The sequence below is a fragment of the Pseudopipra pipra genome, chromosome Z (assembly GCF_036250125.1).
Source record: "Pseudopipra pipra isolate bDixPip1 chromosome Z, bDixPip1.hap1, whole genome shotgun sequence".
Classification (NCBI taxonomy): domain Eukaryota; kingdom Metazoa; phylum Chordata; class Aves; order Passeriformes; family Pipridae; genus Pseudopipra; species Pseudopipra pipra.
The window spans coordinates 31,805,303-31,828,461 of NC_087581.1; the positions used below are offsets into that span (position 1 = coordinate 31,805,303).

A 23,159-nucleotide genomic window follows, 5' to 3' on the forward strand; every position below is an offset into this window, starting at 1 on the left:
TATACCCACACTAAAATTGTGTGAAAATGTCAGTGTGTTCTCTTACCTTAATTCCCCCCTCCTGGTTTCTTCATCTTTTAATTACTTTTTTATATTTTGTACTATTATTGGACATCCTGAATATGTCCTTTCCACTTCAGGCTGATAATCTTAAATTGGTTTCTCACAGTACTGTTACCACACAAGTTAGTGTTTTTGTTTGTAAAATAATTTGAAGATATACCAAAAAAATTCTTTTGAAGCTTTATATGAAAAAGTACTTTTCTTTTCCTTAATGGATCAGTTGAATGTATAGTAAAGTAGTTATGATGCTTGTAATTTTAAATATCAGCATGCGACAGAAGTTTGCCAGAAATTTGCATGGATCAAATGTTATAGGATCTGTTGCTATCAAACAAAATTGCTTATGAATGTTCAGCATGAGCAGGCTCTCAAGATTTCCATTATGTTTTTTTGAGGAAATTGGTCTCAAGCTTGTAATCATTTCTAGCTAGGGTTTTTAGAAATTTTTAGCTCCAAGAATAGGAATTTATAAGGGTAACCATTGTGATTCAGGACTTGCTTTAAACTGAAACAACCTCAGCTGTATTCCTGTCCCATAGAAAAGAATAAAAGGTGTCCTTAGTAGTTTTAAGTTACTCAGGATATTTACATTTCTAGAACCTAATAGTGAATGCTCTTAGTAGCGGCCAAGCAGGAGATGTGAAACCTTTATTTTAAGAGAAACACGTATTGAAATTTGGAGAACTTGCAAGTACACCAGAATACATATTAGGAAAGTGAAATAATTAAAATATTGTAGTTTAGTATAAATTCCTTTAGCTTGGAAGAAGTGTATATTCATTTCCTCCCTTTTGTATAGATTCTATCAGAACCAGCATGATTTGTGTATAAGTGGTATAATAGATTACAAAGTGATATAATAGATTACACACGGCCTGTCTTTTTCCCTGTGGCATATAAATCTTTCTCTTACAGCCATGCCTGCAGTCATGCACTGTTTATGTCTGAGCTGTCCGTAAAAGCCTTGTAGGTTATCTTAAACTGAATGTCAGAACAGAAGTGTTTGAAAATCTGTTTCCTGGACATGCGCATTAACCAATGTTCTTTAACAGAAGTGTCTTAAGTCTTGACTGAAGAGACAATGAATCACCCTGAAGATTGTGATTCTTTTCTGCAAATTCTGTGGAGTAGAAACTGGTACATGATGGCAAAGATGTAAATGTCAATTATTGTAAATAATTATATAAAGGACAATTTATTGTGGACAGAGCATTTTTTTTCCAAACTAAAAAAATCCCCCCAGTACACAATCCTCATTAATTTTTCACTAATGACTATTAAATGTTGTGTTACCTTGATTCCTGTTTTTCTTGCTTTAGTGCAGAGGTAGAGTGTTCCTAGATGCTATTTCTGTTATTGTCCTAATTTAAGAAGACTAGTCAATCTGAAGCATAAATGATCTACAAAGAAATTAATTTTGTAGTTTATTCTGGAAGAGGTCATTCAAGCTGTGATGTCCCAGTGTTGTACGACAGACATCTAAAAAATGCTTTTAAAGTTGCAGTTTTCAAAAAATTTTTTCTGCTTTGAAAAAAAACAAACCCAAAACCCTGGAGTGATACTTCATAACATTCTCTTCCACCAAAGGTTGTTGCAAATCTCTGTTTAGGAGACAAGAATAGTTCTAATAAAACTTGGGCATTTTGATTAATTTTATTTCAGAGATATTTAATTTCTTGAGAGATTGTATTTAGTGTACACATGGATAGACTCCTATAGAATTTTGGATATTCTAGCTAATATAAAAAAATAAACTCTATTAAGGATTCAGTAGTTAGATAACTTGAGCAAAAATAAAGAGTAGCTGAAGGAGGGAGATGGTCAGTAAGGGTTTTCTTTTGTTTTGTTTTGGTTTTTATACTGCAATTTATGCCTGGTTCTTTAAAATTTGTGCCACTATTCTGTTTTACTGAACATCACTTGAGTAGAACCTGTTTTTTGTGAACTGTGGAACAGTCATTTGGAACCTATTTCTGTAAATGCTTTGATTTGCTGCCCCTAAGGTTAGGCCTGGTAAACATTCTGATACTTCTGTAAAGAATTGACGTAAGTGCTTTTCAAGAGGTATCTGAACATACTGTTCCTTGGTGGCTGTGTGGATAGTTCTGGCTTTGGCATTTACTCTGCCATCACCACATGGGATTTATACTGCAAAGTGAGTGGGTGTATTAATCCATGTGCAAGAGAGCCCCTTAGAGCACCTTGTACCTGTAAACAAAGTAGAGGAAGTTCCTCAGGAATAATGGTGGTTCATTGTAGGACTGGACCCTAATTCCCTGTGTACTACTGCTGGAGTTTTATTAAGGTAAGACCTCAAATTCTTGCCCACATGTTTATTTTTAAAAATTGTTAACTTGACGCACATACGCACATTTGCAGCATCACGTTCTGTGGACTGTCCTAGAAGTATGCATAGAGTTTGCATTTATTTTAGTCAACTGTGGCTTTTGTATGAATACTGAATGCTGAAAAAATGCTGAAAAAAACAATGGAACATCATTTCTGTATTGGAATAGGTTATAGAAAGATACCAAAGTCAAATACTGGTTGTTAAGGAAAATATGTCTACAACCAAGGTAGTACGAAATTGCCCAGATAAATATAAATACCCTTCTTGTGGAAGACTAACTCAATTCTGGCAGTGAGTGGAATAATTTTCTGGTTATCCTTATAGATAAGGATACAAAGTATTTGGAAAAAAGATTTTCTCCTGATGGGGGTATACAGTACATTTCATGAAAAATGCTTGGCTTCTATTTAATTTCTTTAGAAGTGCAGTTATGTTTTGAAATTGATGGTTAAATAAATATGTTGCCAAGTACATTTTCTACCAGAAGTATTTTATCCTTCGTGTTGTTTTGTCGTAATAGGAGCCGTCTTAAGGATATGAAGGGAAGCATTATATATACTAAAATTCAGCATATATTCTGCGTTCAGAAAGTATGATTTTGCTCCCATGATGTTTGGTTTCTGTCCTCCAGTGTGGAATATTTTGTGAAGGAGGGAATTGTCTTTGGGGAGTATAGGAAACACTCCTAGTATATTTTGAGAATTTTAAATTCTCAAGTGTCCATGTAAACTTCACAAGAATAATTTACCGCTGGTCTCAGGGACCTGGGATTCCTAAAGGCAGGTTCTACCAGTAAAGGCTGAGATGAAAAAGACATTGAAAAGGATTTTTCTGCGTCGTAGTCATCAGATTGCTGCCTCATTAGCAGTGGGCCCACATTTTGCCTAGGCTTGCTTTTGCTGGTGATACACTTCAGGAAGCTTTTCCTCTTACTCTTCACGTCCCATGCCAGATTCAACTTTAGGTGGATTTTGGCATTCCTAAGCATATCCCTCTAGGCTATCCCTCTAGGTATTTTTCCCAGGTCACTATGTCTGATCGGCCCTCTTTATGCTTCCTATTAATATTTTAATTTAGTCAGGAGCTCCCTGTGTATCCGTACAGACCTCTTGCCTTTGATTTTCAAGGTCATTTTCAAGGATCGCTTCCAAGGTCAAGAATGGTCCATTCTGCAGGAAGTCGAGCAAAGTCAGCAGAAGCCTTACTTCATGAATATTCTTTCATCTCTTTCTATTAATGTGGTCTGTGAAGCAAACTGTCTTTAAGTAAAGGCTTTAGCAATTTTGTTACGTGATTTCCCTTTTGGAGTAATCTAGGAAACACACTACTTTTCCAGTAGTTCTGTAGGAATAGCATCCCCACAAACATGTTGATGGATGAAGTTGTTGAGAAGGATGTAACTGCATCTCCTGGAATAGTTGAATCTGGACATAGATTATGTTTGACTCAACAGTTGTGGACTCAATTTTCCTTTTCAGAGTGAAGCATTATGCATACTCCCTGTGTTTGTTCAGAGTGAAGATGATTAAGGGATAACAACTACTGCTATGAACTGTCAAGTGGGTGCTTATGGAGAAGGTAGAGCTGAACTCTCCTTAGATGTATGCAGTGGAAGTATGAGAGAAAACAGGGAAATTCTAATTACCTGTAAGAGGGGAAAAAAACTTTACAATGAGGACTGTGAGATATTGGAGCAGGTTTCCTGGAGGGCCATCTTTGAGGATACTCAAAACTTGACTGGACGAGGCTCAGAGCAACCTAAGCTGACTTGGAGAACACCCTGCTCTGAGTGGGGAGCAGGACCAGATGATCTCCATAGGTCCTGTCAGCTTAAATTGTTCCATGATTTTATGACTCTATACATTCTTATTAGATACCTATCAATGAGACATAAGAAATCAGATCAATATTAGACCCTTTGGACTCTTAACCTGTGCCTGGATTTTCAGCACTGTAGTTTACAGTGTTTTTTCTTCAATTTCTGATAATGGGGACAGTGATTGAAAATGGAAGTCAAAATGGAAAGATGCCAAATATTTTGCAGCTAAAATGTAGAGAAACTGGCTAGTCTAGGGAGTTTCCTTTTGGTCTTTATTGCTGTTGAGAAAGAGACTGAAATTGGCTTAGGAAGTGTAGGAGCAGTTAGCAAATAAAGCACGGAGAAGTGGTGAAGGCTGAAAAGACTGGAATACACTGACCAAATTATGGTAAATTAACTAAACAAAAAGAAAAATTGGATGTGGAGATTGAAAGAAATTCTCACATTTGACTTTTCCATGGGAAGATGTTTTTCTGGGGAGATTTACTCTGACCTCTGTGCTGGCATAGTTTACGTAAAAAGTATTTCTTTTATCGTGATGTTATATATTGTTATATTTTATTGGTTTTAGTGTGTGAGATCTTTAGGATGATATCAGTACATGAGAGCAAACTTTAATGTGCTTGCATCCCATAAAATATTTTTACTGGATCTTAGCATTTACAAGCTCTATTCATATAAGTAATTTTATGGAGTAAGAATTAAACCTAGTTATTTTTCAATATATAGAAATGGTTTGGAAAATCTTTATGAACTGTAGTACAAACTCTCACACAAGGAAAGGCATGTAAATGCTACAGGGGACTGAAATACACATATGAATAATATATTAGTTGATATACAGTACATATAATTAAAATTGAAAGAGTAAGGCAAATTTATAAAATATTTAGCTCAATAGTGAAGAACACTGCAGAGAATTAAATGCATTTCTTGGGTTTTTATCCTGACAGTTATATGCTAGCAGTATGTAACAATTTTCATGGGGAGGATGTTTCCCACACATGAGAAAATGCCTGCATCCTTTGACATGCAGTGAAGCATAACTAAAGCGATAGTTTATAGATATACTAGAAAACAGTAGGATTTTTCTCAATAAAAAAAGGTTAATCTTCCATTACCAAGTAGAAATGGAAATTACTCAAATAGGTTTTAGAATTTAGAATGTAAATAAATTGAGCAGTTAAAAGTTATGAGACATCTTTGAGCATAACCTTTGTCATAAGAAAATAGTGAAATTATTTAAATCTGATTTCCTCTGGAACTGGGGGGAGAGGTGGTTGGTTTTCGTTTGTTATTGCTGGTTTTTGGGGTTGTTTTTTAAATTATTGAAATGTATTACTTTTTGTCAGCAGCTAAAGTTGTACATTTCTTTGAGAAGTTAAAACTGCATATACCCAAAAGGACCTTGGTCTTGTCTGGAATGACAGATGCATGTCTTTGAAAACTGCAAGTTATAGTCTTGGTTATAGATTGAAGAAATGATTTGATACAGTCTTTCTATTGTAGCAATTAAATTTGCTGTAGTACCTTTCTGCCCTCAGAATAAAGTCAGTGTCTTGATTTGAACATTAGTCTGCATTTAGTGGACTGCTTTCTTTCAGAAAATACAGTAGTAGGTGTTGAAGAACTCTGCTGCTTTATATTCCGTGCATAAGGGTGAGTTTTTGGTATTGAAGAAATCACTGTCTAGCATGGAAGATATTAACAATTGAAGTAGGCAGGTTTGCAGTGAGGGTAGGTGTGGGATTTGACTGAGTGCCAAATCATGGATTTCTAGCCTGTCTGCCAGTAGTTTGGTGTCTTTCTGGATGTCCTTGTAGGGTGTAACAATAGATTTCATTGCTTGCATAGATGGGCACAATTTAATGTTCATTAAGATATTTTTGAAGCAGAAGGTGATCAAGACTAAGTTTTTCTGCAAATATCTTTTGTTTTTCTTTTGAGTATCTGAAGTCTTTAGTTTTATTTTAAGTGTGTTTCAGGGTTCTTTGTTATGTCATGTTAAGTATCTTGGTCAAGAAGAGGTGTAATAAGAAGTATGGCAGGAATTTAGATTTAAAGGGGAACAAATATACCATTGTGAGATGTATTTTTTCTGTTTACTATTTTAATGTGTTTCATTCCCTGCCCCCCCTTGTCTTGTCTGTATCTCCTGTCAAATAAAGGCCAAGAAACACCAGGTCTTTCTAACAGAGACGTATGAAAACAACATGAGAGAGCTGGAGTTACTCTTGGACAGCTTTGCTATGTCAGGCCAGCGGACAGCAGGTTAGTTGAAGGTATAAAATGACAGATGCATCTGTCAATGTTCCAAAGTCACTACATTGTGGGAATTCTGCAGATGCCTCTTGCATTCCCTCTTCTCACCATGCTTTGATTTGATGACATGATAAGAGCAGTTCTCACAGCAGTCAAATGGCCTTGCTAGCTGAGAGAGGGTGACGGAATGTGGACCTGCTGTTGTCAGCCCAGAACTCGATATACAAATGCTGGGGTGTATATGCCGGTCAGAAAAGGGCTTACTTGCTGTGCTCTAAATCCAACTGAGAAAAAAGTCCTTACAGTATACCTGCAAAGGGAACAGATGTTTTGCTTGAACTGAGCCAAATTCTCAGGCAACCTTCAGCAACTTAAAGGTCATAAATTCAAAAAGGTTGTGTAGGACACTTGATATAACACAATACTTTTACAGTTGATTGTGGACCAGTACTGTATTGCTTTCATTTGATCTAGTACAGAACAAATATTTCTCTATTTTCATTAAAATTAATTGTAAGTCAGTGGTTGTCACTGCTACTCGGCTTTATATGTAATGTATCAAACTTAACAAACTGCTGCCTGGTTAGACATTTGAATTAGTGGCTAACAAAACCAAACTGAACTTTAACATCAAGCTAGTAGTTTTTTACAGGTAAAAGTTGTACACTTTTTAAAATCTTCATTTAAAACAATGTATAAAATTTCTATGATATTTCAAAGATATAAATTCTATAAAATTTCAAAGATATTTCTATGTAATTCCTATTAGAATAACACATACTAGACATGAAATGCTTCCAACTTAGAGTGAAAGTAAACTGGAAGAAAACAGGCAGAATGTGGCTTAAAGAGCAAACAGGTTTCTTTTATATAAATCGTGATGATTTGTTTTTGCACTTTGTAGGAGCAGTAGACATAAATAGATTGTGTAACATCATTAAATGAAGATGCATTTTTTTTCTGTCTTCACAGAATGATTTTTTTTTTTACAGCCTGGTACTGTTAAATTTCAATAAAGGAACAACTTCCTGAGATTTCTGTTGTCCTTAAAAGTCTTTGAATCTGTGATGCATTTGTTTCCTCACATGGGCTATATGATTTTTTTTGTTTGGGAACTGGTATCAGTTTTATTCTGTAATTATACATGTAATTCCTGTGGGCAATACCTATAGATTTACCGTAGATACATCAGTCTGAAAAGCTCTTTAAGACTGTATGTTTTGCACATTCTTGCCAAGTTCCACATGCTCAGAGGGACTTAAGCAATTCTGGCGGGAGCTGGATGCTGCTGCCAGAGTGCAGTTTCCAAAGCAGTAATTGTCTTTCAGGTAGGTTTTCTTTCTCCCTGGTGGTAAACTTTGCAGAGAACAGCTTTGACCTGTTTCTATAACAGTAACTTCAGTATTAATTTGCTTTGTTTGAGGTAAACTTTGAAAAATCTTATTTAAAGAGATCCTTTTTTAAGCTTTAGCATCTCTGCAGAGGCTTTGTTGAGGCAGATAGTAAAATTTAGCTGTGCTGTGGATTGAGTCTTTACAGCTAATATTAAAATAGATATTGACTAAGACATTTGTTCTACATATTTACTATGCTTCTAAGTGTGAAATCTAGTTTTTAATGCTTTTTCATTATTATATTATTACTCTGGGGTACTTATGAATGTATTATGTAGCAATAGTTCTTCAAATTTTAAAAAAAATATTTATTGTAATTATATTTGAAATGAGAATGTCCAGGTGCCAGTAAAAGTAAAAATCTTAAATAAATCTTTGTAGTCTGATTAGCAGGTGAGGCGCTACATGAGCCACACCTGACCTGGCAGTCTTTCTTGTTCTCGTTTCCAACTTTGAGCTCAAGGGGTTGAGAGATCTACTTAAAAATCTGTCAATACTAAAGATCCGGCCCCTTAAGTGCTGATTGGACTGTGATTACTGGGCTATACAGGAAAGAGAAGATGAGACTTTATATTTTTGAGATTAAAGAATTTTAGAAAGCTATTTTTCTTTATACATACCATAATAACAAGCATAAATCCATGTTTTCTCCTTTTTCAGTGACCTTTATAAATTTTCCACAGCATTGTTATTGGGCCATTTGCATGCTTTCCTTTTGTATCTGTTCAGTTTATCATATTTTGCACTTATTCAGCAACAGAATTTGTTCTCAGGTAAATTTGTCTCCATTTCAGGAAAAAAGTAATTGTGGTTGTAGTATTATTAAAAAAAAGTGAAATGGGTATAAAGTTCTAAGAGTGTTAGCTGCTTTGAGTTAGCCTCACCATTTACTGCAGGCCACCAGTACTGTTTTAGCCAAAAATGTAAAACGCAGCACCATATGAGCCTCTGTGAAGGAAATTAACTCTATCCTAGCCAGGCCCAGTACTACTAGCAGAAAGTCCAGAGCAGCAGGTTTAAGAGTTTACTCACTTGTATACTTCCTGATAGTCTTCTATTGAACTTGGCATTTTCTCAAAATTCTACCCTCAAACTCTTAGGCAATACTGGGCATATGCTTCCAGATTTTTTTTTTTTTTTTATATTGCTGACAGAGTGCCTCTGCAGCAGCAGAGTGCCATTTGGATTATGTTGCATGTCTCCTGAATAGTTGTATGAAGATGGACAACATTTAACCATAGACTTGTTTTCAGCTAGTGCAGAAAGGTTGAATCTAGTATTTCTGTTGGCAGACTGAGCTATCTGGAAGTAGGATTGCAGCAAAGGTAAGAAATGACAGCATGGAGAATTTACTGGCAAAAGTCTAGTTTTGGCAAACATGATGTAAATTAATGTTTCTTTGACAGCATTGCAGGTTGGGACTTCATAAGAAATGAAGACCCATTATTTGGACACCTTGATAGAAACTATTGGATGGAAGAAAATGCTTTTATTGACTTAATAGGTATTATTTGAAACTAAATGAGAATTGTGAGTTACTGCTTCTCCAGAGCTACAAGTATGGAAGAATAGTAGTTAATTTTTTCTGTGCAACAGGATCACTGCAAAATGTTCTTACAATGGGTAGCATTGAGAAGGTGGTCTTGTAACTGAGGAGACTGGACTAGAGCCCTGTGTATAGCTGTAGCTGTGGTTAAGTGATAAAAATTATAGTAACGTGTCCCTTGTCACTTTCTTCAAGGTGAAATCTAAACTTCTCATAAAAGGTCCGATTTTATGAATTCTTACATTGATTCTAAGTGTAACATTGCTATTTGGGACATCTTTAGGATTCAGAGGGCTCTGGTGTCCCCTTATTAAGATTTTGCTTTTCCCTGACTCTGTAAAAATAAGTTTATAGATGCTGCATAGTAGTATAAACAGTGCTAACAATGATCTGTCAATAATCTGGTATTGACATGTAACACCAGAAAAAAAAGAAAATGTTGTGACCTCTTGATCGATATAGTGTTGTTTTACTCTCTTAGTGCATTGTGGTACGGTCTATGGAATGGTCAGACTTGTTCATATGTCCTTAATTAAGGCAACCAGATCAGAAGTCTCTGTAAAAATGTTTAATAAATAAGTGTAGTGTGTATATAATGGATATATCAGATTTATAATTGAAAAGTTATGTAGAGCTGTGTAGACAGATAATAGTTTTAAAAAATTATTTCCTTTGGAATGAAATTCAAGATAATTTAAAATGTTTTTAAGTTATGTTTCTCCAAGCATAACATAATGATTTGATCTTTGGCTCAGTAAAGCTTTAAGTGAATGAAGTACTGCATTGACATGCTTAGTCACAACAGCAAAATAATGTCAGAAAAAGTATAACATACTTGACTTTCAGACTACATGCTTTTCAAAATGTTTAATTATGTGGTTTTGAAGTTGGCTTATCTGACTGAACAACACAGACTTGACCATGGTAGGAATTATATGTGAGACTGCATACCAAATACATAAAGTGTTAATGTAATCCAGAATTTACAGGTCTATATCTTGAATTAAGGCTTTTATAGTCTTTCAGCTACATTTGCTGTGAGAGTGTGGCTATTCAGCTGCATCTCTTGTGGCAAACAAGGCTGCTGTTCAGCATTTTGTATTGTCACTGAAGCCCTGACTAGTTTTAATACTTCTCATCCAGGATGAGTAATTTTCTCTCTGTGGCTTTAAGGCTTAATTTTCATTCTGTGTTTTCCTTCAGGCACTTGCAACGACAAAGATAAACCGCCAAGTTGCTCTGTCCTTGAGACTTTGAGGTGTATCTTGACAGCTTACCAGAACAAGCTGGAAGATACCTCTAATGAGGTAACACTTGCAATGTTTGGCTCTATATGTATCGCATTTGGCCTGCAGCAGTACATATGCTTTGCTTGTAAAAAAGGGCAGAAGAGTGGGAATGTTGAGTTGACAGCTTCAAGTATACCTAAAGAAATAATCTCTGTCACTGCTATTTCTCTAAGCTTGCCCTACAGTGAAGTTTCACTTATATTTGTGGAGACAGGGAGTAGAGTTTTTTGTCTTTCTAGTTTAATTTAGTTTTGTTTTCTTGTTAAACCTTTTTGGGATTATTTTTCAATAAATATTTAGGATAAGAAACTATTCATATCTAAGACTTTAGCTAAAAGATGATGATTTAAGAGTGTGGCAGCATATACCGCAATATTCCTAAATACACGGCGCTTGAGCCTCAGTAGTCATTGCTATCAGTTATACAAATGATCATACCCTCTGTACTTTTAAAAACCAGTGTAATTTTTTGGAAAGAGTGTGTTTTCCCTGGAATCTCTTCTGGAGGTATTTTGCTGTCCTTTCACTTAAAATAGGACCACTACAATACTTTCTTTAAGTTATCTGAGAGGATAATGGAAATATTTCAATTTTGGGATTCTTAGGGTTGAAAAAAAACAGATGTTTTCCTTCAGTCCTACTGTCCTTTTATTTCACTGGCTGAGAAGTCAGAGTCTTGCATTTATTTTGTTATTTGTATTGGTAAGGTGACTAAATTACTCCTCTTGTATGTAAATGTTTTATAAACTTGTGGCTTTAAAGGCTGTAGAGAGAAGTTAACTACACCATTAAAACTTTTTGTACAAACTTGTAATTAGCTTATGTTTGCATAAAATTGGCAAATACAGAAAGGCAAGGTGTGATAAGATTGTAAAAATGTCAGTACTATATTTCATTTCTAGGTTTTGTCTTTTGTTTTGACAAATGCATAGTCTAGGTAGTCACTCACAACATTGAAAAAGAAAAAAAAGAAAAGAAAAAAAAGGAGAAGTATATCAGCTTTGCCCCTTTTATTGTGAAAAGAACAGTCTCCCACAAGACCTTTGAGTGTGTTTAATGGACACAAAAATAAGTGACCATGGAAACAATTATACTTTTTAAACAGCAAGCTCTGTTAAGTCTCTCCCAGTGAGATAAGAAAACTGATGTGTATAGTCATTATGAAACTCTTCTGAGACCCAAGTCTGGAAGCTGAAGAGTAACTAGGAACATATTACCCACAGCGAATTGTTATTTGGGAGGAGGAATGTCACGTGATAGGCAGCACAGTTGAAAAGTCGACTCAGCAGGCTTTGGCTTAGTGATGTGCTTTGTTGTGAAACTGTGCCAGAGACAGCAGTGGGGAGACCAAGGGGGTGGCTTCTAAGAAAGCAAAGACAGTGTTCTGACAGAAAGAAGAATGAACTGTCAAGGAAAATAAATCGCAAGCAGAGCAGGACCGACAGATAACCTGCCACAAGACTTCCCAGTAGGACTGCGTGTGACTGACCCTGAAGTTGTCATATGGAGCCAGAGATCACTGAGCACCTTTATGGTGCATAGAAAGGGCAATGCTCTGTCCTTCTTGATTACCCTCGCCCCCACAGAGAATGCTGCTTTTGGGTTTTTATGTTAGATATGTTTAATAATAAAACTTTTTAATAATACAATAATGCACAAGGGTACTATGAAGGGCACTGTGCAGTAAAACCAGGATATTTTAATACACAACAGTAAGGGTGTCGTTTTGAGCAATTATTAGATGTTCTCTTTATAGAGAGATTTTCAACAAGACTCCACATATTGATGAATTTGTTAATGTATGTGTACACCTGGATGTATACTTGAAATATGCTGGTAAACTTGTCATGTGTCATCTTTAACTGGCTGTACTAAACATTAGATTAAATGATCTAGTTCATTCGTGTGACTGAAAGGTGTATAAATGTTTTGATTTTTGCAGACAACTAGCTTCTAACTTTTTGTATAGTGCAGACCACTAGAATGTTTAGGGAGAGCAAAAAGAATAGTAATCCAACAAAAAGACTGGAAATATTCCAGTAGCATTCTGTAATTTACTGTAATTATTTCTAAGGGTTTTGCCAGGTCTGCTGACATCAAAATATAAAAATAAACAAGAATATAATTTCCAAAGTAATTTGTAAATTTTATCAATGGAGTATTTTGCTTCTGAGTTGTTCGTTAAATCTCAGGTGCTTTCAGTAACCTGTACTAGAATACATTTCTAATCCATGCTTTCTTTCAGGCATTTGTATTGCTAGCCTCATAATCATGTAAACAAAGACATATTATTTTGATATGTTATCTTTTCTGAAAGTGCAAAGTACACATTATGGTCATGAGCTACCTCTAAGATAGTTGCTTGTAATCCTACGAAGATTCAGTAGTCACTGTGCCTCTCGGGAACATTGCTGCTTTGCTGCTTTTACAGTATGTGAGTGTTCAGTAAAGACCCATGCTTATAGCTGGACAATTTCTGCGAATGGCCACCGAGTGGAAAACTTGTTTTCTTAAACCACTCCTCAGATCATAATCTAAATTTATTACACTTTCAAGTGCATTTCAGTGCATTTCTATGTTCTTGTCAGATATTTTGAGAGTTAATAAGATAGTTAATAGTGGACTGAGTTTGGGATTCTGCCACTACTCTGTATCTTAAATCGTTATAAAAGAGTTATTTAGTGCTTTTGTAATGGCACATTAATTACATTGTATGGAGTACAAAAACTGTCAAAGGAATTGAAATCAATTTTGTTGTTTTACTTTTATATACAAAGTTCTTCCTTTATATTGAAGGGGTCATGCAACCTTTCTGTAAAAGCCAGTTTGACCTCCATATATTTTACAGTTTGAGAAAATGAAGGCTCTGTGTAAAAAGATGACAAAAGACCTTGAGATATCCGAGGAGAAAGTGTGTACTTTAAGACAAGACCTTAAGGTATGTTTAATGAATTTAGCATAGAATTTTAAAGTTCTCAAAAAATTATCTTTCTGGATTTAAGGTATCTTTCTTATGAGAATAAGTCTCCATATCATTCTGTTCTGTTGAGCAGACTAGTTTACCTTGCAAGCTTGTTAAGCCATGCTGCTTTATTCTGGTTACCACTGTAGACTACACAACTGGTCATTTCAATGATTGTACTTCTGAAATAACTTGAAATACATTTATCAATTTGCAAAATACTGTTTTGTATTAAAATTGGCATCAGTATTTTTTTCTTTTAATATTTTTCTCAAGAAAAGGGGAATTTAATTACCTCTGTTCATATGACGGTATATTTTCTTAAACATATCCATTCCTTTATTAATTTTTTTTGTTTGTGTTTATCAGGTTAATGCATGTAATGCATAAGGTTGTCTTTAACACCTATACAATATGCAGCCTAAAATTTCTTAGAGTAAAATCTACCTGAGAACTGATAAAAACACTTGAGAATTCTTTTCTTTACTTTCTGAACAAGAATTTTTTTTTGTCTCTGTTTTTGGCTGACAGCACTTCTGTGATGTCCTGTCTGGTTACATCAACAGCCAAGGGAGTGAGGAAGTCCTGAGTCATGGTTAAACTTAATCTCCTGACTGGCAGTGTATTGTATTATTGCCAAAATAGTGTGTCTCTAAACCTGGTGTTTTTCAGTCTCTTTTGCTGAGAATATGCTGCGTTATGTTTTTATGCAGTGTTTTTCTGCAACATTCATTGAATCTTCATATTAAGGGCTACTTGCAGATGATGTCTTGTCATCTGATCTGAACTTTCTTTACTAATTTATGTTTGGAAGACTTCTGTTCCAGCACCTGCTTCTGTTCCAGCACCTTTGTAAGACACCTAAGATTTCTGCAACCCATTGCAAGTGATATTTGTATTCTTCCTGAAAAAACTGAGTTTGCTACACACAGATAGTGCTGGTTTTTATGCAGTATGCCAGTTTCAAATCTCTTTAAATTTTTAGTAATAAAACTGTAGAGATAAGCAAAAGCTAGATCCAGTCTGAAAACATTTGTGTTCGAAATTTAACATTGTTTTAATATTTTAATGTTTTCATGAAGAAGAATAAAAGTCATTGTCTAATGAATTGGGAGTATCTTTTCTATTATATTTTCCATATAAGAAGCTACGATTTTGTGAAAAATGAACAATGCTTTCAGTTTGACCTTTTGCAAACTTTAGCAGTGCTGGAAATCCAGTGCTTATAGGAGAGCAAAGCATGTGTATCTGTCCACTCTGTCTCACAAATATTTTGACTGTAAAGGGGTAGTTTATTAATTTCTTTGTTTACCTGGTGAAATTTGGTGCTGGTAACATAATGATTCTATTTATGACCATTTCTGATTATTCAGTTACTTCCCATGGTCAAACCTCCAAAGAGGGTCCTCCCATTTTTTTTTCATGGCAATAAAAATACAGTGAGGAACACGAGCTGTGTTGCTTGCAGACTCAGCTACAACAGATCAGAGATTTACTTAAGAAAATAATGTATGTTTTCACTAGCTCTGAGAGCTTTGCACTCTGCAGAGGATAAGTTGTGTCCCTGCATTCTGCATCTCATTTGTGGGGGTAGAGGGTATTCTGAAGGTCACTGCATTGTGGAGCTTTTACCAGTCAGGGGTGGCCATATTGTCTAGTTACAAACTGTAGAAGAGGCCTATTGTCAATTTTGAAATTCAGATATTGAATTAGCCTGGAATCTTATGAATACATGTGGCTTTATGGCTTTACTTCCTCAGATGATGACCGCTAGACTGAGGTAACATTTCACAGACTAAAATTCTTACCAGCCTTTCTGTTCCATGCTTCTGTCTTACAGGAAACTCAGGATACCCTGGCTGATGCCAGTAAAGAGTTAAATCATCTGCACACTAAGTGTGCAGACAGAGAGACTTTAATAGAAACTTTAAGAACGAAACTACAGGATGTACAACAATGCTGGGAGAAAGAGAAAGTACGTGCCACAGAATCAGAAAATGAAATCCAGAAGCTTACCAGGGCTTACCAGAAGGATATGGAGGTATTACTAGAGACAAGATGACTGTCAAAGAGTCTTTATTTAATCTCAACTTTATACATTTACATACATCAGATGGTTACTCTTAGTCTTAACAGATTTATCTCTAAAATATGATTTTAAGATACATATTTTGAAATATGTATTTAATATCTATGAGATCTCAGGACGTATCAGTTCTCCTTTCTTCTGTATCTGAACTAGTAGCTTAATCATTCCAGCATTTTGAATTTCTGAACAACTGAGTATATTTAAGAGCTACACCTGACGAACAATTCTTTCTTTCTTTCAAACTAAAAGTTAACAAAAATGTTTTACAATTGGAACATAGAGTAGTGTCATTATCATTATTACTAATTCACATATCGTTGAGGTAGTTTTGCATGCAGGCCACAAAACCTAGAAATTCTTATTTGTTATCTACTATGTCATTGTGGTGTGCTATATGAAGGAACGAGTTCACAACATCTTATTTCAGAACTATTATCTCTCTCCTTATATATATTAAGAGATGTTAATTTTGTTGCTTTTTCCCCCCAGTAAAGTGGTTCTGTACTAGCATTGGCAATGATGTACTTTTAGTCGTGCATATTGAGCTCATTACTTCCACAGATTTGGATATGGATGCCAACTGAGTGAAAAGGAAACATTCTTTCCATCACTCTTACAGTCTGGTATTTAAATAGGGTCCGCATGAAACAGCTGAAATTGTTACACACATCAGATAATGATTAAAGTGAAGGAAACTAGAAGTCTGGCTCTGTTGTAAAGTCTGCATGTCTACAACACTGTGGTTGCATTCAACATGTGTGAATTGATTTAGGGTCTTGGAATCCCCTTTTTTACCCCAAATGGATAATTATCATCCTCGGTTTATTACAGCCAAGCAAAAATGTAATGAAGGTGGCACACTGGGTTTTCCTTGGAGAATTTGCAGATCTGTTAGAAAAAAAGTTTAATTACAATTTCTTTTTAATTGCATAAAATGCCATGAAATAATTGTGAGCAACTGCACCTAAGTGTGATGGAAAGGGCTCAGAAAAACCCTAGTTCCCCATCTCCATTATCCACAATTTCTTAATGTAAAACCTCATCCAAGGCCCCTGAAAAACAATGGGAACATTTACAATAATTTGACTTTTGAGGTTGTTGTCTGTTGTTGTCTTAATCAAAGTTGCTAAGTTGCATATATGTACTAAAAGCATGAAGGCTTTAATTTCTGTTGCATGCTATTGTTGCTAAAGTTTATTTATAACCTGCATCAATTTATTATACTACTGGCTAAAATCAGTGTAACTAAATTAGACATGGCTTGTGGAATGTAACTGATGAAGCTATAAGCCCGTTTTATCTGGCCATTTAGTCTCATTCATGATCCATACAAAAACAGTTTTAAAAAGACTTTAGAGTGATAGTTGTATAAACGGTGTGTTGTGCTGCCAAGCCAATCAGACAATTTTCTACATGCTGTGCAAATGTTGGAAGTGGGTACAGTTTGAATGTAACTGGAAGTGTTAACATGAATAAATAAATTGCATGTACTAATAGCATGGAATTTTTTATCTGTGTCAGCTCCTGATTGTGGCCACTGCAGGACTGGTCTTTCTTTATATACTCTATGTCTAATTAGACATAAAGTATAAAAATTAATTAGACAAATTTTGTAAAAACTGTTTTCTTACACTTGTTTTGATATGTATGACTGCAAATATTAGCAATTGAGGAATTTTATAAAAGGTTTGAGAATGAGCTTTGTGGGATTTTTTTCACCTGCTTGTATTACTATCCATATGATGCATGTATTTAGATTCTAACACTGTTTGGGTACAACAGTAAATTTTTCTTTTTGTTTCAGGAAAAACTAACCTTCCTCCATAGCTTATACCAGTGTTTGGTAGCAGGCCGTGTACTTATAAAACAACCAGAAGGCATCCTAGATAGATTCTCTTGGTCTGAGCTTTGTGTAGTCTTGCAGGAAAATGTTGATGCCCTGATCTTAGACCTCAGCAGGGCTAATGAGAAGGTAAGTGTCCTTAGGCACCATCTACCTCTATTAAATTCAGTGACATTTGTCCTCATCACAGTATCATTAAAAAGGACTGACATTCATCTTGTTTCAAAAAAGATTTGGACGTTAATAATTCAATACCATTAATTATGGCTTGTCTACAACTCAGTTTGATGCCATTGCTGTGGGCATGTAAATGTGACTGAAGTCGGTATGAAGTCTCTAAGCTCCAGTTTCAGTGCAGGACATGCTAATAGTACTAGCCAATATTAGCCACAGGGACCTAATTAAAAGAAAATAAATTAATCTTACTGATGAAGCAATTCAAAGAACTTAGTCATTTACGCTAATAAAACAAGTCTTTATTTTACCGTAAAACAGAAACAAAATGCACTTACTCTAGGAATATCATCTTTAAATTATATGTTTATGATTCAGAGGTGCTGTGCCAATGTATTTTTTTCATTTAATTGTAATTTATGTATTATAAAATTTGTATTCAGAAACACAAATAGAAAATACCTATTTTTATAAAACATGTCAATATTTGTTATAGGAAGAAGCTGTACTTTTCTGAATTATTCTGATGTAAGCAAGTTTTCATGGCCTTTCTCCACAGAAATCCCTGCATTTTTAGGAAAGAAAATAAGTTTTTAAATAAGTTAAACTGACTTCACAGGCTAACATATGCCAGTCTTCAGAATTTCAGTTTGTTTTCTGGCTCCATTGATCAGGCCAGTACTAAATGTAGTAAAGTGACTCCAGAACTTGGCTGCCTTGACATTTTGGTTTTGAGTCATAGAAAGGGAAAAGCTCTTTTGAACAACTGTCATCTTCTGGAATTGTTACCACTCTTTTGGCTCAAGTAAAGTGTAGGGATGGTTACGGTGAATTGTTTTAACTCTGCCCATCATTTAATAAATACCCCAGCAGTCAATTGAAATTACTAAAGAGGGATAGGATAAAATCTGGATTATTCAGATTTGATGTGCATTTCTATTTTCCTTTTGAAGTAAAAGAGGAAAGGGAATAGAGGAGAAGGGAGTAAACATTGTTGAGAGTGTTTGGGGGTGTTGTGTCGTATTGTTTCTTGCTTTTTAATTTAGTATGGTTATTGATATTGACTGTGAGGTCTCTAGGGCTCTTTTCATGTACTTACTAGCTTTTCAGGGATTTTGAACAGTATTGTTACCTGTGTTGTACCCTCTTTCTTGAGAACAAAATTTTTCTCTTGCATTTCTGTGTGACCTATTTTCAAGGTATCTTTCTGACATTCCCTAGTAGTAAAAGTGTGTAGATGTGTGTATTTAAAGATCATTGTTAACTTGATTAATTTCTCCGTTTAGTTTGCATGGGAGCTGCAAAGTTATCCACAGAGTGAATCCCTTCACACTTGTTGAAAACACATCATAAACTAGTGAGCTATTTGTGAGAAAAACATTCTGTACGCTAAAATTTCCTGAAATTCTTTCAATACTTAATAACGTCTTGGCTTTCCACTAAAACAAAAATTAAATTAAGGGCTGGTTTTTTACTTATTATTTGCAATTCTTGCAAACTGCTAAAGGACTGGTGTACTCAGATTACTACTTTAGCAGCACAAGATTTAATGCACTTATTTTAAAAAAATACAGGAAGTGTCCGGTTCAAGTTTTCAACAAAAAAAGCACCAAATATCTGCAAGGTTGTATAAGGATGGCAAAACTGAAACCAAATTTTTGTTCATTTGTTGCACAATTCAAATAAATAATCTGTCATTTAATGAATATGTTGAAGAAATTACAGATTACGTTTTCTGCTGGAATAGTCTGTGGTTAAATTAATATGTACAATAAAGTAAAAAGGTGTTTAGAGAGGTAAGAGAATTTCTTTTTAAATGCTTGTCACACAGATATCTCACCTAGAATATATTTGTAAGAACAAGTCCAATACTTTGAAGGATCTTCGGCAGAGCCAGGAAGATGCTTTTAACGAAATGGCTGAACAGATGAAAACACAGGCAAGCTGCTGGCAGAAAGAAAAAGCGTATTTGGAACAGCAGTGCTCAGGTCTCCTTGGGGGAGTTCATGCAAGGGCACAGGTATGGTGCTGTGAACTTCTGATTTTTTTTTTTCTTGTAAATATTTAGTGGATTATTTCAGTAGTTTAAGCCCCTAACCAGTTTAAGGTTGTTTAAAATTAAAAAAAAAACAAACAACCAAACAAAACCCAAAACCCTGTGTATTAACTTCAGTTATAATAAGAAATAAATAACTTTGTTAAAACATTCCAGAGGTGAACTGCCTAATTTGACCTACAGTTGCTAGGGACTCTTTTTTTTTTGAGGATATTAAGGCTGCAAGATTGAACTTTAAGAATTATATAGGGCAGCAGTTATTTTTTCAATGTCATGCTTTGCAAAGACTGTGTAGAGTAACAGTAATGTCGTATCATTGGGGGATAAATTTAGGTATATACATTCTGACCCTAAGAAGCAATTAGCAGTTACAGTGGTAGATTTCAATGCTGTTGAAGGACTCTGTTACAAAAGGAAAAAAAAGGTGAAAAAGTGTAAAAAGTGTAAAACTGTTGCCACTGATTGTTAGAAAGGTTAATTGCAATCTAGAATGTTCGCTGTTATTCTACAACCACTGATCACTATATTTTCAATCACATTCCTTTACATGTGTTTAGATTAAAAGTCTTGTGAAATAGAAGAAATAAGATATGCCTTGTTATTTGTGACTGCCATCTGAAACTTACTTCATCAGAATAATACTGTATTTGACTCAGATTTCAGACTTGGAAGTCTTTCAATGGTAATTTATTAGGAATGAGTTATAATCTTGTAGATACTCTTTGCTTGATATTTACATTTTACATCAGAAATTACAATTGTAGAAATGTCCCTGTGAGTGGAATAAGTGGCATCCAGATTTATATTAAACTTCACCTGTAGTTTCCTTTTATGAAATCATTGCCAAAAAAAAGAATAGTGAATGAAGGCAGCTTAATTTTAATTTTAAAAATGAGATTTCCTTCCTAAAGAAAAAGTGGATTTATGCAATAAAGATAGGGTCTGAGTCATCTCTTTCAGAACTGTAGTATTTTGTGAAAAATCAGTGCAGTTTAGTGTGCCATTCCTTGGCATGGTGCTGAACCTGCCAGTCTTCACAGCTGAATTGTGTAGGAGCATGGCGAGCATGTACTGAAAATGTGTCTCTCTTTTGTGGAGCACAAATTAGGCATGTCTTTTGGAAAAAACCTTTATCTATCAACTTACTGTACAAGACTACTGAGTTTCTAAAAGGGAATTGTTTTCCCTTAGAAAGTCTGGACATGTTTTCTAACACAGCTGGAGTAGTGCAAACTGGTAGTGTGTAATCTAGGTACTGCAATGTCTGTATACACTTAGGTGATTCAACAATCTCTTTTCCATCCAATGTTCCAGTTTGTCTTCTTTACCATTCGGTGTTAAACTATCAAGAAGACAGTCTAATTTCTTCTGGAATTCTAATACATGACTGACTTTGGATTTGCAAATACTGAATTAAGACTTTCCCTCCCTGGGATCCATGAACGTCTGTTATTAGAGCTGCCCTAATCCTGATTGCCTGTTTTTCCAAACTGTATTTGACCTGTTGTATTTTGAGCCTGCTAGCCATATTTGTCTGCAAGGTCTCTGCTCTGTTTGATCAGAGGTGTGCAGACAGACTGTCACAGCCTTATTACCAAAGGAAACAAGGAAAAATGTGCCACTAGTTTTGGAATGTCTTCAAAACGATCTTTTAGATTTACTGACTTGCCAGTGTTTACATAAAGGTACAGAATGCAATATTTAAATTTAATGATTTTAGCGGACTTTATTAATTAAATTTTATAATCAGTGCAAGTGGAATATAATTTGTCAGTATTTCATTGTGCAACTGGGGGTCTCCTCACTCTAGGACACTTATTCTAGCACTACAAGGAAACTGTAGAAATTTGCTGCATTTTCCATCCAAAGATCTGAGTGTAATTGCAAGCACTTTAGTGAACTAACCCCTTGTAGGGTTTAATTCCTTTCTAAAAAGGAAAGATGAGTGATTTTTGCTGTCCTGCACCAAGCTAATGATATTGTTACTTTGTCTTCAACCAGTGTTCCATGACTACTTCTAGGTATTTTCTCGTCAGAAATCCTGTGTCAAGACTTCGTTAGTTTTTTGAATCGTTGCTACATGTGTGAAAACAAACTGAAGTGTGTTAATTCATACTCTCAAGAGTTAACACAGAGCTCTAACTGTGCAGCAGTATCAGTAATGTATCTTGAAAATGATTGTTTTGGTTTATTAAAACTCCAGTAGAGAGTTAGGCCTTTTCAGAATGATCTTCTTATAATTAAAATGTAACACTCCAAAATCTGGAGGTTTTAGTAGCAGTGACACCCGCTACTAAACAGTGCCCAGCCAGTACTGTTCAGGGTCCCTGGTTCCAAGGTAGGATCTATGAATGTTAATAGGTACTACTTCACAGCTGGTACTGTAGATCAAATGGATTATAATCTGAAGGCAATTTCACTGTTTTTTTGTAGGGCAGAAATTCCCAGAGTATAGCCTTATCACAGATCAGCAATAACCAAGGCACTCTATAGATATCACTCTCTGTCAGTGGTCTCCATGTTTGGAAAGTCAATGGAGCTTAAAGTGCATATCCTTTTTCCTTGCCTGTTGTAGCAGGAGTCCAGTCCTCTTGATTTGATAGTGTTCCATTTTGAAAATGTTACTGTGCCTGTTCCTTATACTCACACAAATTATTTATTCAGGCTGTTCACAGTCTCATAGGAAATATCCTCTGAATTTTAACTACCAGTTGTTATTTGCTTATTGTTTAGATATTTATTAATCTGTCCCCAATTTTTTGTGGCAACCACTTAAAATAGAAGGGTTTTGTTCTGATATGCAAAAACATGTTGTAAGAGAAAAATTCTGTAACTACTTTAAAAATGTTAATTCCAACAGAAAAATAAAAGGTTTGCTGAATAAGAAAAAGAAAAAGTCCCCTAGAGAGAAAAAAAAGGGTTTTGTTTTTTTTTTTTCTTTATTTGGAGGCCTTGCTTTTACAGCAAGGCAGGTAAATTAGATAAAGGATATAATATATTGCAGTTGTATCAAAAGTCAGTGCAAAAGGAGGAGGAGGAGGAGTATGTGTAACTCTACAGGTCCTGACCCACTAGGTGTCTTTGGTAGACATGTCTGGCCCTTGTACTTAGACCACAGCAAAGGGAGGACAGGGCCCTTGATGTTGTTTATTTATATGTATAGGTGTCTATATTTGGAAAAATACAAGCGCTGAAATACAGGAATCAGAAACTCATAGAATGGCAGAATGGATCAGGTTGGAAGGGACCACAGTGGGTCATCTGATCTGACCTCCCTGCTCAAGCAGGGTCATCCCAGAGCACACGGCACAG

At 35.2% G+C, this 23,159-nt stretch overlaps 1 protein-coding gene across 1 annotated transcript in view; it reads left to right on the top strand.

Moving 5' to 3' along the window:
- CCDC171 (coiled-coil domain containing 171) overlaps positions 1-23,159 on the top strand; it is a 146,006-nt gene that overhangs the window by 38,820 nt on the left and 84,027 nt on the right. Inside the window, exons 11-16 of the mRNA XM_064641049.1 lie at positions 6,401-6,503; positions 10,638-10,741; positions 13,572-13,661; positions 15,526-15,726; positions 17,579-17,746; positions 19,623-19,811. Coding sequence (XP_064497119.1) covers positions 6,401-6,503; positions 10,638-10,741; positions 13,572-13,661; positions 15,526-15,726; positions 17,579-17,746; positions 19,623-19,811 — 855 coding nt within the window. The remainder of the gene's footprint in view (positions 1-6,400; positions 6,504-10,637; positions 10,742-13,571; positions 13,662-15,525; positions 15,727-17,578; positions 17,747-19,622; positions 19,812-23,159) is intronic.